A 16,119-nucleotide genomic window follows, 5' to 3' on the forward strand; every position below is an offset into this window, starting at 1 on the left:
GAACCAAGCAGGAATTCTGGAGCTGAGAAACGCAAAATTAGAGGAAGACTGCATTAGAAAGCATTGGAAATAGAGCAGACCATATGGAAGTGAAAATTGGCCAGCTCAGAGATAGAAACACAGAAATGATGCAGGTAGAAGAGGAGACAGAACTAAGATTTTTTTTTTATTAAATGTGAGAATTCTAAGAGAATTATCCCTTAGAAAGGGCAATCGGTATACCAGAAGGAGAAAAGAGACAGAAGGGAGTAGAGGGCTTATTTAAAGATATAATGGCTGAGAACTTCCCAAATCTAGGGAAGGAACTGGATATACAGATTCATGAAGCTAATACCACACCCAATTATTTCAATGCAAAAAGACATTCTCCAAGACACATGATAATAAAACTGTCAAAACTCAATGACAAAAAGAGAATATTAAAATAAACCAGGGAGAAAAAGAAAACAACCTGCAAAGGAACCCCCATTAGTCTATAAGCAGATTTCTCAGCAGAAACCTTACAAGCTAGGAGAGAATGGAAAGATATACTCAAAATATTGAAAGATGAACACTGTCAGCCAAGAATACTCTATACAGCAAATTAATCTTTCAGATTTGAAGGAAAAATAAAGGCTTTGCCAGACAAACAAAAGTAGAGGGAGTTCATCACCACTAGACCTGCCTTACAACAAATGTTGAAAGAAGCTCTCCTACCTGAAATGAAAAGGGAAAGGTATACGAAGCTCTGAGAAAGGTGATAGACAGAATCAAGAAATTGCAACTCTATATCAGAATAGGTTAGTAAACACTTAATTATATTATAAAGGTTAAAGGGAAAAGATGCCTTAAAAGTAACTATAACCACTTCAGTTTGGTAACAAACTCACAATATGAAAAGGGATAATTTGTGACAACAGAAACGTGGAAGGTGAAGAGGAAAAGGATAGAACCTGCATAGGCCAATGAAGATAAGATGCTACCATCAGAAATGTCCACTCTCACCACTCTTATTCAACATAGTATTAGAAGTCCTAGCCAGATCAATTAGGCAAGAAAAGGAAATAAAAGGTATCGATATTTGAAAGAAAGAAGTAAATCTGTCACTATTTCTGGATGACATGATTTTATATATAGAAAACTCTAAGAAACCCACCAAAAAACTTTTAGAAATAATAAGTAAATACAATAAAGTTACAGAGTACAAAATCAACATACAAAAATCAGTTGCATTTCTATATACTAACAGTGAACCAGCAGAAAGAGCAATCAAGAATACAGTCTCATTTACAATCACAACAGAAAGAATAAAATACTTAGGAATAAATTTAACAAAAGAGATGAAAGGCCTATACAGTGAAATCTATAAGATATTGTCGAAAGAAATCAAAGACACCAAGAAATGGGAAGATATTCTGTGCTCATTTATTGGAAGAATTAACATAGTTAAAACATCCACATTACCTAAAGCAATCTACAGATTCAAGGCAAGCTCTATTAAAATCCCAATGACATTTTTCACTACAATAGAACAAAGCATCCTAAGATTTATATGGAACAACAAAAGACCCCAAATAGCCAAAGCAATCTTGAGGGGAAAAAAACAAAGGTGGAAGTATCACTCTCCCTGATTTCAAAATGTACTACAAAGCTGTAGTAATCAAATCATCATGGTACTGGCACAAAAACAGACACACAGATCAATGGAACAGAATTGAGGTCACAGAAATAAGCCCACACATTTACGGACAGCTAATTTTTGATAAAGGATTCAAGGACATACGATTGAGGAAGAAAAGTCTCTTCAATAAATGGTTTTGGGAAAAATGGACAGACACATGAAAAAGAATGAAAGTAGACCACTATCTTACAACACACACAAAAATTAACTAAAAATGGATTAAAAAACTTGAATATAAGACCTGAAACCATAAAATTCCTAGAAGGAAACATAGGTAATATGCTCTTTGACATCAGTCTTAGCAATATCTTTTTGAATATGTCTCCTCAGCCAGGGGAAACAAAAGAAAAAAAATAAACAAACGAGACTACATCAAACTTAAAACTTCTGCACAGCAGAGGGAACCATCAACAAAAGAAGACAACCTACTGACTGGGGAAAGATATTTGTAAACTATATATCTGGTAAGGGGTTAATGTGCAAAATATATAGAGAACTCATGCAACTCAACAAGAAAAACATGACCAACTCAATTAAAAAATGGGCAGAGGATCTGAACAGACATTTATTCAAAGAAGACCTACAGATGGCCAGCAGGCACATGAAAAGATGTTCAACATTACTAATTATTAGGGAAATGCAAATCAAAACCACAGTGAGATATCACCTCATATCCATCAGAATGGCTATTATTGAAAAGGCAAGAAATAACAAGTATTGGAGAGGTTGAGGAGAAAAGGGAATCCTCATACACTGCTGGTAGGAATGTAAACTGGCACAGACAGTATGGAAAACAGTGTGGTGATTCCTCAAAAAATTGAGAATAGAACTACCATATGATCCAGCTAGTTCACTTGTGAGTGTTTATCCAAAGTGTACAAAAACACTAATTCAAAAAGATATATGCACCCCTATGTTCATTGCAGCATTATTTACAATAACCAAGACTTGGAAACAACTTAAGTGCCTATTGACAGATGAATGGATAAAAAAGATGTAATACATATTCCGTATATATATATATATACACACACACACATACAATGTAATACTACTCAGCTTTAAAAAAGACGAAATCTTATCATTTGTGACAACATGAGTGGAACTTGAGGGTGTTATGCTAAGCAAAATAAGTCAGATAGAGAAAGAAGTACCATATAATTTCACTCATATGTGGAAGATAAAAAACAATAACAGTAAACAGATACAGAGAACAGATTCCCCTTACCAGAGGGGAAGGGGTGTCAGGGGAGGGCAAAAGGGGTAAAGGGGGATGTTTGTATGGTGATGGATGGAAACTAGACTTTTGGTGGTGAACACAATGTAGTCTACACAGAGATCAAAATATAATGATGTACATTTGAAATTTATCTAATGTTATAAACCAATATTTGCTTAAAAATAAATAAGTAAATAAATAAAATTAAATCTACCCATTTCTCAAGCTCAATGCCTTCACACTAGCCCACAGATTATTATTTAGCCTTGGAACTTATTTTACGTTAACTATCTTTGTCATATAGTTAATATGTACACATTATATTTTCAATTGTTTTCCCTATGTATGCTTTGTTCTTCAATTTAGATATGTTAATGGAGGTCATGAGTTGTGTTATATGAAGTACATTGGCACAAACAAGAGCTTATTCAATAATAATGAAATGTAACTACTTTTGAAATAGGAATAATGGTCTCCTTGCTGAATTCCTGTACAGTAATCTGTGTATTCTAGCAATGAGCTCCCATCGCCACAGGGTGTCACTGCTTTACAAGTCAAATTTTCTTCATTTGGGTGTAGAGAAGATAGGAATTCTCAGGAGAAATTCTTGAGAGATTACAACAAAATTTATAGCAATGCAACAGTTGGGAGTTGTGGAGATGGGATATAATTACATAGACCAAAAAGTGAAAATCCCATTTACACACTCTCAACACCGTCTGTAGTCTCAGTCTCTTCCCCACTGTTAATAATTTTCTGTGTACTCTTTCAGATCTTTTCTTTGTCTGGTGTGTGTGTGTGTATGAGAGAGAGAAAGAGAGAGAGTCAGACAGAGAGACACAGAGGCACAGAGGTACAGAGGTTTAGAAAACATAAATGGGATCCCCTTGTGTGTGTGTGTGTGTGTGTGTGTGTAGCCATTCAGTAGCTTTTTCTTTTCATTTGATAACAATTCATTGGCCACCTTTTGGTCTCAATACATCCAACTTTCTCATTCTTCTTAGCAGCTACTGCAGCAATTTCTGAATATTGAAATGATCAGTAATTGACATCTTTAATCCTTGGTTATCTTTAATCTTTAATCAAAATGGTTGCCTGGGTATGGTCCAAAACTGTGAGTCAGTGAATTCCATTCTGTTGCCCATTAATTTAAAGCTCTACAGTTAATTAGTAAACACTTGGGAGGATTGGTAGGTGATGAGCAGTAAGTTGAAAAACAGTATGTGCAAACTAGATTGCCACCAGAATTTAGATCAGCATAAACGTAAATGCCCCAGGGGCCGGCCCCGTGGCTTAGTGGTTAAGTGCGCGCGCTCCGCTACTGGCGGCCCGGGTTTAGATCTCAGGCGCGCACTGATGCACTGCTTGTCTGGCCATGCTGAGGCCGTGTCCCACATACAGCAACTAGAAGGATGTGCAACTATGACATACAACTATCTACTGGGGCTTTGGGGGAAAAAAGGAGGAGGATTGGCAATAGATGTTAGCTCAGGGCCAGTCTTCCTCAGCAAAAATAAAAAAGGAGGATTAGCATGGATGTTAGCTCAGGGCTGATCTTCCTCACACACAAAAAAAATAAATAAATGCCCCAGAGAATTTACAAGGAGAAAGAGAAAGAGCCAGAGGAAGAGAAACCATTAGAATTCCAATGCATTTTGTGTCTGAATTATTGCTTGTTTATGATTATAAAATAATACATGCTCATTGTAGAACATGGGAAATAGAGAAACACATTAAAAAGAAAACAGACATTACTGTAATCCTATGACCTAGACTTAACCACGGTTAATATTCATTTTTGCTCATATAGCTTCTTTCCTTTTTATTTTAAAATTTTTATTATAAAATACATCATGATTGTTACAACATTCAAACAATACAGAAAGGTGAAAAGTAAAAAAGGAAAAGTCCTCTTCCCACCATTCTCATCCTCACTTTCCAGATATTCACTTACTACTAATAATTTCTCTCAATTTACATTTAAGTATATTGATATTGCTTTTATTCTGAGTATATAAATATGTGGTGTGTGATCTATACACCATAATGGGGTCATACTATGTTAATGTTTTTATACTATTTTTTTTCATTTAGCTTTCTATCAGGAGCATACATGTTCCATATATAACCCAGGTGCAACCAGGAGATACTGAGCATGGAGCTATTTCAGAAAGTTTGACCTGACACTTCTCTTCAACTTGTTCCAGGCCCTTGGTTTCTGACCTTACACAGAAGAAAGCTTGTAGCCTTAGCTGAGGGCCCATTCTAGTGAATGACATTCTAGTGAATCACACCTTCTTCCTGTGTGTATGGCTCTATTTTAGACTATTTGTTGGGAGGTAATAGAGAAGAGGATGTGATTACTACAGTGTGGTACAGTGGAAAGTGTCAAAGATCTGTGTTTGGATCCTAGTTTTATCATTTACTAGCTTTGTTTAAAAAAGAAACTGTTTTAAATAACCCTGTGAGGTATTTTTATCCCCCTTTAGAGATGATAAAATAGAGACCCAGCCAGGGAGAAGTGATTTATTTAAGGTTGAACAGCTAGTATGTAGTAGAGCTAGGATTCAAGCAAAGGTCTGTTTGAGCTAGATCCTGTGTGCTTTCCACTTTACCATCTTGGCTTCTCTTTAGGACTTCTGTAAAGGTGAACAAGAGCATGTCTTCAAAGTGATTACCTTGCCTTTTGACCAAAGACTTGATAAAAGGTTGTGTATTCTGTTATCTTTCCAGTATCTAAACATCTCTTCTCTGACTCCTTTTGTTTTGTCATATTCCCTTTTTTTTAGGAGAGAAGCCTTATAAATGCACCTGGGATGGCTGCTCCTGGAAATTTGCTCGCTCAGATGAGCTCACCCGCCATTTCCGCAAGCACACAGGCATCAAGCCCTTCCGGTGCACAGACTGCAACCGTAGCTTTTCTCGCTCTGACCACCTCTCCCTCCACCGCCGGCGCCATGATACCATGTGAGCGGCACAGACCGTGCTAGAAGAGCTGCACTGGTCTTTTTCCTGTGTGTGTGCTGAAGTCATGAGGAAACTGTTTGACTTCAGCTTGCCTCTAGGATGAGATGGGAGCAGATCACTGCGCCAGGTTGATGAGACTAGAGGAAAAGGTAGCTGGTCTCCCATGGAGGTTCCTCATCTTCCACCTTCACCTCTCCACTGTCCAGTCCCCAATTTTTTCAACCTCCACGTGGGTAGAATTCCAGTGTGGCACTCATGGTTGCCCCTCCACCCCCATCTCTACTCTGAGATAGGACATCTTCCCAACAATAACAAAACAGGAATCAAACTCAAGGCTGTGAACAAACATATGCTGCTTTTTTTCCTATTTTTTCTCTTGTTTTCTGGAATTATCTATATTTTTGAATCAGTATATTTAAAAGTGTTTGGTAGTGTTCTAAAATGACTTTTTTCAAGTTCATAGATAGAAGAGGGTATAACAATGTAGTTGGTTGGTAAGATTTACAGAGATTTGGTTCCTGAGTATAGAGCACATTCTCAGTAAATAAGCTGAGTCCCATACCAAACTTAAAGGTTTTGTAAATCCAATCTATTTCTTCTTAGAGTTTGGTTTTCAGACAGTGCTGGTGCTTCTGCTTCTTAAGTCTATTGAAGGGAATGAAGGGATCTTCTTGTCCTTGTCCTTGTCCTATTCTTCCTCCTCTTTCAGGATTAAAGATTTTGCTGCACAATTATGATAATCTTTGTTAGGTTAAATTTGGTTAGATGCTCAAAACACACATTGACATGCCAGTAGGGAGAAAAATGTTTCAGGAGAGTATGTTGGGAAGTGAGAGAAACAATCAGGCCTAAGATGCTTCTGAAAACAAATAGAGGGGGACTTTCATTTGTATAGGATATCTAAAGTGCTGTAATCACAAACCTCATTCAAATGGCAGCCTGTTGAGATACTCGTGTCTTGAGGGGCTGCACTATACTGTTTATTCCTTTGTTTACATAAAACAACTGTTATGAGCATATTGCATGATGAGAAATCACACACTGGCCATGTTATACAGAGGTGAGGGATTGGAAGAAAAAATTTTGTTAACTCCTTATTAGTATGCATTCCTGTGCTTCAAACAGAATATAAGAGGCTTTTAGTGAAAACTGACCTACAAAAAGCAATTTGATGTTCTGTAATTGCTATGAACGCCTAAGCCATTTCTTTTAGCCATTATAGCAGGTTGCACAATATATACATTTGGTTACCCAATCAGACTGTTTCATGATAGTCTCTGCAACATAAAACCCTCTGTTCCAGGCCCTGGACCTCAGATCTACCTCCACATGGCATATTTCCTCTCCCGGAGGCGAGGGGGCGTTGCATCACTTAGTTTTGGACTTGGCCTCTCTCCTAAAGGTTGTCTTCATTGTGAACCCCTTTTCCTTAGTGGAAATTCAACGAGTCCCTGCTTTAATACTTTTTGTTACTACCTCCCAAGGCCGTCCATTCTGACTAAATCATAGAATTCTAGCACTAAGAGGGGATCCTATTAACCATCTAGTCTAACCCATCATTCGTATTTTACAAGTGAGACAAATACGGGTCAGATTCTTTCCCCAGATGTTTCCTTGAGGCCTTGTAGACCTGCACACCCATTCTCCCAGGGATCACATTATTAAACCAAATTAAAGAAAATTTTATATGATTGTTTTCAGTATTTGTCCAATTTTATATGTTATGCTTCAGAAAACTTTAGACCACTCACAACATCATTTACCGTTGATTAAATAGTATGTAAAATGTGCTTGTGGTCATTGACATATAACATTAGACACATAATTTTTCTATTCTAACACTTTCTATTATATCTCACATTTGATTTACCTCATTTTAACTTATAATGTCTTTCCAAACCATATCCCTCAAAAATTCAAAAATTGCCATATTTTTCAAAATGACATGTGGATTTTTACTATTATTATTGTTATTTTGATATAGACTTTTCCCTGACTTTTCGTGTGCAAGTTCCACACTGTAGACTAATTGCTAAAACACTAGGAAGTATCTAGGGCCAGTCTGTTAAAGGGGACTTCTATGTAGCTATAACACAGATTGTTAAAGTTGAATTACCATTATACATAGATTTAAGCTTATAATTGAGTAGTTGATAATGGTATTTCACAGTCAAGTCCAAGGGATTACCCATTTTCCCCAGAGTTTGGATGCTGAGACTCCTTTTCCAGAGTTTATAACTGACCCATGCCCCTCAGACCTCAGGATCTTTTGCATTGGAGCATATGATCTATTTATAAATAAAGGCTATAAAACATACTATTGTACTAATTAGGATGATCAAATTAGGATTTCAAATATTGGTATCCCTGACATCCCTAAGCTTTTATTCAAATTTTTTCCTGCAAAGTAATGAAGGACTTTGTTAATGCTTTATTAATTGTCTATAGTCAGGAAACAATTCTAACCCTATTCTCATTACCTTCCCCCCTCCAAATAATATACAATCCTTCCAATTATTTACATATTCTTTAAGAAATATTTCAAAATTTATTAAGAGTATTTCATAGGGTACAGGGATTCAAATATAGTACAATAGAGTACTGCACCAAAAGCATATAGAACTTTGCTAAATAGACAATGAGATGGAAAGGAACTGTTGCTCTTAGGTAGCATTTGGGATTAATTGAATTTTCTGTGCTCACACCAGCAAAGCACCATTATGTGGACAGTTTCCTAGGTCATGGAAAATGGCCTTGTTCCATAGGGTTGGATAATATCATGGGATTTGTTTCAGTAGAATTCTTCCATCTGTAGATGATTGGCAGTTAAACATAACTATTGAGAATTATGATTGAAAATTTCAGGAAAAACTATGAAGAATGGGAACTGGTTGGGTGGATTAGGTGGAGGGAATTATGGGCAAGACAGAAAGGTTTGTGAGAGTAACTTTTTAAATAAATTTTTAAATTTAGAACAGTTTTAGATTTAGGGAAAGTTGTAAAGATCATACAGAGAGTTTTCCTATACCTGATAGCCAGTTTTTCTTATTATTAGCATCTTTCATTAGTATGGTACATTTGTTATAATTAATGAAGTAATATTAATACATTGTTATTAACTAAAGTTCAAACTTTATTCAGCTTCCTTAGTTTTTACCTAATATTCTTCTTCTATTCCAACATCTCATTCAGGATACCACATCCCATTTAGTAGTCATATCTCCTTAGGCTTCTCTTGGTTGTGACAGTTTCTCAGACTTTCCTTGTTTCCTATGACCTTGACAGTTCCAAAGAATATGTCCCTCAATTGAGATTTGTCTGATGTTTTTCTCATGATTAAACTGAGGTTATGAGTTTGGGGGAGGAAGAACATAGAAGTAAACTGTCATTTTCATCACATCATATTAACATGACTTATAATCTTGATTTAAATCTTGATCACCTGGCTGAGATAGTGTTTGTCAGATTTCTCCTCTGTATTCTTCCCCCCCCCCAGCTTCATACTGTACTCTTTGAAGGAAATCACTATGTGCAGCCCACACTTGAGTGGTAAGTTATGCACTACATTCTTGAGGGTATCTACCTAAAGTTTTTGGAATTCTTCCTCATGGGAAATTTGTCTCTTCTCCCTCATTTATTTATTTATGCAATTATTTACTTGTATCAGTAGGGACTCATGGATATTTATCTCATACTTTGGGTTATAATTCAATACAACTTTATTTTGTTGCTAAATTGTTCCAGTTTTGGCCATTGGGTACTCTTTTGGGTAGAGTCCCAAGTCCTTTTGACATACCCCATCATTTTTTTAGCACATCCTTATTTTCTGGCATTACAAGATGCTCCAGGCTCATCTTGTACATTTTTTTGGCCCACTTCTATAATCAACCATTTCTTTAAGGAGTCCTAGTTTCTTTTAATGGAAAATTATATTAGAAACCAGGATCTGGGCCTTAGATGTGCTTGTCACTACTGGGTATTGTTGCTTCTTGGCCATCTCAGCTGACAGAGGAAGGAAATATATGTGTGTACACTAACTCATGTATATAAATGTATCTATAAATATTTCTGTATGTAATCATCCATATCTTTATTAAGCTAAACTTGAGTTCATACTAATGTCTCCAACTCTAATCCATTACCACATGAATTATTCTAACCTGTTTTCTTTGCTTATCTGTAACCTCCCACTCCAACAGTGAGAAACTTGGCTCACACACTCTGCCATCTATTTACTTAATTGTTCAGTTCCAGTATACATGTATTGTGGTATCTAGTTAACCTGTACACCTGTGGGAAACGACTAGAGTGTAGTACTTACATACACAATAGTAACATTTTTAGAACTCCAACAGCTCTTTGAAATAAAGTAATCTGAAAAATTTAGAAATTAGAGATTTCTCTGATCTCAGTTTCAGGAAGTTTGGGTCTATTTTGTCCCCAAAAAGTTTTCTCAAGAACGAAACCATTGGAAATTGACCTAACCTTGAATAAGCCAAGAGAAATTATTGATCCTCCACAGTGTGCTAATACCTATAGAGAGAGATGGACACAGAGGAAAGTGGGTGTGCCCAATTTAAAGAAACACATAGCACTATATTTTCTCACTGGTAAATATGACTTTCTGACAATAGGGGTGCTACCCTCAGTTACCTCTCTTCCATATTTTCCCATCTCTCACTTGGTTGACCTTAGACAAGTGCATCACCTCTCTGTGCCTCAGTTAACTCATCTGTAAAATGGGAATCCAAATATCTACCTCACAGGAATGTTGTGAGGATTCTCATTAATGGATGTTGGCAAGAATGATGGGAGATCCTTAAATGAACAACAAAATATTATGATTATCACTATAATGATAAGTATAGTACCCTATATTTACCCTAGAGAAAGGAGAGGATTAGGCTTCCTGGGTGATAAAGAGCTAAATTTGAGTCAGTAACAAGGATAATTGAAGAGTGGTCACTGGAAGCAATATTCTTTCTTCTTTTCCTCTCACTTTCTCTACATTCTTTTCATTACTAGCAATAGGATTCTCATCTGTTTTCAGACTCCAAGCACATTAGGGCCTAAAGGAACAGGTAGGCAAAATCCATTGCTTTAAAAGCTGCATTCTTCCCCTTTCCTTACTCTGCCTGGACCATATTACATGTCACCCTATGAGAAGCACAAAGGGAATTTCCCAGAGCCCTTCAGACTTTGGCCAGTTTGACTTCACTAGTTACAATTTCTCTTTCCCCACTGAGAGTACCCTGAACAGTATAGGTAGGAGGGAAGTGGGATAGGGTGGTTGGGGTGGGAGTGGGATGAAGAAGATAGAATTTGTACACATGACAGGATATTTCTTTGATTATCAAACACTGGTTTCACTTTCCATTTCCTTTTCTGGTGGTGGGTCAGGGGTAGAGGGAGAGATACTATTTTGTTAACTGTTAAGAAACTCTCCTTCTCTTCCAGTTGATGTTTCCCAGAGGCAGTACAAGTAGTTGTGTTGGACATTACTTTATAAATATGTTATATGTAGTGCTGTTTTTATTGTATTCCTGAATGAAAAGAGGAAGAGAATCCTTGGTGGTGTCCATCCTTGTGTTTTGACAGGAGGTCACAGTAGGAAAGCAGTGCCAGAAACTGACTCTTTTGTGTATGTGTGTGTGTGTGTGTTGGGGAAAGGAGCCTGCAGTAAAGGGATTTATTGAATTTTTTGTCATTGTTGGTTTGTTTAAAGAAATTATAGAACAGTATATTAAGCTTTAGTCTCTGTAACTCTTATGTTTGTGCCTTGTTATTTCAGGGCTTTAGAGCAGCACCCCGTTTTTCCTCTATTTTCTACTAGTTCTTGTTCCAGAGACATGGCTTTGAGGCTAGGATCATGAGCAATCTCTCATATACAAGTCTATTATGCACCTGGAGATACTCAAGAATTGCTTCAGTTATCATGGCCACTTAGAGGTTACTCTGTTCTAGCCCAATGGGACTCTCCCTCTGTGGCATCTAGGCAGGGTGTGTGCTTGGTTACTAAGCAATCTTCTGTTTGATTATTATACTTTTTTATTAATAAAAATATTTTAAACTTCATAAACCATGGCTATTATCTTGACTTTGTCTCCATTTTATGTTTCCTCAACATGGTATGGCATAAGTAGATCTTTTTCTTTCCCTTAACTGGGTAAAGTTGTGATTAGACTATTGTATAGTAACATGGGGCAAGAAAGCAAGCTGGGATGTCTTAAACACAATAATTTGTGTAAGCACATGAGGACTTCTCCATTCTTGGGCAGCTGTTCAGCCATGTCACTGAATGGGGCTCCATGAAGACTGCGTGCTCTTTTTGTATATTTCCTACAAAGAATACCATAAGAGTTTGTGGGAAATAGACTCACTTGGCTAGGTTTCCCTGCCCATCCCTGTTCTTCTCACCATTTTGTTTCTTTGTTTTTTTCCTAAGAAATAATATGAGAAAGGAGGGTATTGGGACAGCTTTAAATTCCAAAGCTTCCTCAGTACAAATACCAGCCCTGGGTGGGCATGTGGGAAGCTGCTTTGAAGACTTTGCTTTGGAAAGCTTTGTCCTTCAGAGAGACACTGGAAAAAAAAAGGAGAAAGGGGAAAATTCTATGAGAGAGATTGAGACCAAGAGCTGGAAGGAAAGATTGAAGAGTGACTATTTCTGGGGCTACCAGAAAGGGATTTTCACTACAAAAGATATAAAACAAGAAATCTCAGAGCTTATAGGTTTCCCAGTAATATTTCTTTACTAATTTCTTTATTCTAAGAGTCATTGTCATCTCTTTGGGTTAAAAGCATCATCAACTTGGTGCTACAAATATTGACTGAAAGTGTATCAATAATCCAGGCTCTTTGCTGGTTGCTATGGAGATGAATAAAACACAGCTGCTGTCAAGAAATTCACTTTCTAATGAGGGATACTAGAATGCAATAAAAACACAGCAGTGTCTTAAATGTCATAATAGATGTGTGGTCAATATTTCTGAAAATCAAAAACGTGTGAACAATAAAAGATACCATAAAAAAGTTAACAGACAGCCACACATATAACACAAGATTTATATCCAGCATATATAAATACATCATACAAATAATAAGAAAAAAGACATAATATACAACATGAATAAAAAATTAATAATTAACAATAAAGTTGAAAATAATAATAAAAATTAACAATAATAATCTGGAAATAATTTCCGGATTGATTATATATAGCTGGTAAACATATAAAAAGATGTTCAACCTCAGTACTAATCATGGATATGAAATTAAAATGATAACCATTTTCCACTCATTTGACTGGCAAATATTTGCAAGTTTCATTAGACCAAGTGTTGACAAAATATATGGAAATGGGCAATTATTATACACTACTGGTTGGAGATAAAATATGGTTAGTCATGTTGGAGGGAAATTTTTCTGTATTTATTTTGATGAAAAAGACCGTATACCCTATGTCCCAGAAATTCCACTTTTTGGTGTCTACGGTAGAGGAACTCTCATCTATGTAGAGGTTGGTGTGTATACAATAAAGATGTTCATTTCAGAATTGATTATAATCATGAAAAATTATAAACAACCTACATGTCTATCAATAGGGAAATCACTTAATAAACTATGGTATAGTTATACTATGGAATACAATGAAGCAGTTAATGAGGTATGAGGTAGATCTATATTAACCTACATGGAATGATCTTCAAATCACATTGTTTTGGGAAAATCCACAACAGATAACTGCGCCTTTGTATTGAGAGAAATGAAGGACCTGAGTTTGAGAGTTTAAGGTAAATCTGTGAGAATGCATGAGGGAAACAACTTGTAAGGCTGTCAGAGAATATGGTCAAAGGAACAGTGAATGCAAAGACATCTCTCGTCTGAAATATTTTATTAAAAAATACACAGGACTTACTTGGGAGTGTTAATAAATAAATTCATATTTTATCACCCACAGGTATATTACCCTGATTTATTTATCAGGTTAGGTACAGTCATTGGGCAGAGAATGAGTGGGGATAGGCGAGAATGGGACTAGGTACATTTTGAAAGGGATTAGAGTAGGTCAACAAGGGGAAAGATTCATGTCCTGGTGAAACCAAAGCAAAGAATCATTGAATCTTGGCCAAGGGATCATAAGAAGCCAGAATAGCCAGGAAAGGGAGGCCCAGAATACAGGATTTTCACCCTTATCACAAGGTGAGGGATGAAAGGAGAACTGGCCTGATGACTTAGCTCATCATGCTGAATATCTGGATCTGTTACTTTAATCCTATTTGTAGGCTAGATATTTTCCCTCAGCATTTTCTCCAAATTATAGTTTCTTTTTCTCTTCCAGCTTTATTGGGATATAATTGACATATACCATTGTGTAAGTTTAAGGTGAACAGTGTATTGATTTGATACTTTTGTATGTTGTGATATGATGTAGTGTAGCTAACACCCCCATCATTTCCTTAGTTATCCTCTTTTTTGTGGTGAGAATATTAAAGATCTAGTTTCTTAGAAACTTTGAACTATATATATATAATACAGTATTGTTAAATATAATCTCAACACAGTGCATTAGATCTCTAGACTTATTCATCTACTAACTGCAGGATTGTACCTTTTGACCAGTATTTCCCCATGTCCCCAACACACTAGTTCCTGGTAACCACCATTCTACTCTCTGGTTCTACAAGCTTGGCTTTTTTAGATTCCACATATTAGTGGAATAAGTGTATTTCTCTGTCTGACATATATCACTTAGCATAATGCCTTCAAGGTCCACCCATGTTGTCCCAAATGTCATGATTGCCTTATTTCTCATGGCTGAATAATATTCCATTGTAAATATATACCACATCTTCTTTCATCCAATGACAGACACTTAGGTTTTTTCCATATCTTGGCTGTTGTGAGTAATGATGCAATAAACATGCGAGTGCAGATATCTTTTCAATATCGTGCTTTCATTTCCTTTGGGTATATATCCAGAAGTAGGATTGCTGGATCATATAGTATTTCTATTTTTAAATTTTTGAGGCACCTTCATACTGTTTTCCATAGTGGCTGTACCAATTTACATTCCCAGCAAGAGTGCACGAGTGTTCCCTGTTTTCCTCATCCTCATCAACACTTTTTATCTCTTGTCTTTTTGATGACAACCATACTAAAAGGTGTGAGGTGATATCGAATTTTGGTTTGGATTTGCATTTCCCTGATTAATGAGGTGGAGCATTTCTTCATGTACTAGTTGGCCATTTGCAAGTCTTCTTTTGATAAATGTCTCTTCAGGTCCTTTTTACATTTTTTCAGGTTATTTGTTTTATTGCTAATGAATTATATGAGTTCATTATATATTTTGGATAATAAGCCCTTATCGGGTTTATGGTTTGCAAATATTTTCTCCCATTCCATAGGTTGCCTTTTCATTTTGTTCATTGTTTCTTTGGCTGACTTTTTGGTTTGATGTAATCCCACTTCTTGATTTTTGCTTTTTTTTTTCCCCGAGGAAGACTAGCCCTGAGCTAATATCTGTTGCCAATCTTCCTCTTTTTTTTTGCTTGAGGAAGTTTAGCCCTGAGTTAACATCTGTGCCAACCTTCCTCTAGTTTATACGTGGGTCCCCTGTCTTGTTCCTGTTCTCAGAGGGATGGCTTTCAGGTTTTCCCCATTGAGTATGATGTTGGCTGTGAGTTTGTCATATATGGCCTTTATTATGTCGAGGTACTTTCCTTCTAGACCCATTTTGTTGAAAGGTTTTATCATAAATGGATGTTGGATCTTGTCAAATGCCTTCTCTGCATCTGTTGGGATGATCATGTGGTTTTTAATTATCATTTTGTTAATGTGGTGTATCACATTGAATGATTTGTAGATGTTGAACCAACTCTATGTCCTTGCTATAAATCCCACTTGATCTTTTTAACATATTGCTGTATTAGGTTAGCCAATATTTTGTTGAGGATTTTTGCATCTGTGTTCATCACTGGTATTGCCCTGTAGTTTTCTTTCTCTGTATTGTCCTCATCTGGCTTTGGTATCAGCGTGATGTTGGCCTCATAGAATGTGTTAGGAAGTGTTCCATCTTCCTCTATTTTTTGGAATAGTTTGAGAAGGATAGGTATTAAATATTCTTTGAATGTTTGGTAAAATTCACCAGAGAAGACATCTATTCATGGACTTTTATTTTGGGGGAGGTTTTTGATGACTGTTTCAATCTGTTTACTTGTTATTGTTCTATTCAAATTCTCTATTTCTTCTTGGGTCAGTTTTGGGAAATTGT

General features: G+C 36.3%; 1 protein-coding gene across 10 annotated transcripts in view; it reads left to right on the top strand.

Annotated features, from left to right (window-relative positions):
* The window catches only part of KLF8 (KLF transcription factor 8), a 62,759-nt gene extending 50,841 nt beyond the window's left edge, over window positions 1–11,918 (top strand). For 9 of the 10 annotated variants that reach the window (XM_058535972.1, XM_058535980.1, XM_058535973.1 and 6 more), the window contains one exon: window positions 5,669–11,918. In XM_058535972.1, the coding sequence (XP_058391955.1) occupies window positions 5,669–5,850 (182 nt within the window). In that variant the 3' untranslated portion in view covers window positions 5,851–11,918. Of the gene's footprint in view, window positions 1–1,990; window positions 2,642–5,668 lie in introns of those variants that run through there. The other variant, XM_058535976.1, reaches the window with a different exon arrangement.
* Window positions 11,919–16,119: the final 4,201 nt, after the last annotated feature.

The sequence above is a fragment of the Diceros bicornis genome, chromosome X (genome assembly GCF_020826845.1).
Source record: "Diceros bicornis minor isolate mBicDic1 chromosome X, mDicBic1.mat.cur, whole genome shotgun sequence".
Classification (NCBI taxonomy): Eukaryota; Metazoa; Chordata; class Mammalia; order Perissodactyla; family Rhinocerotidae; genus Diceros; species Diceros bicornis.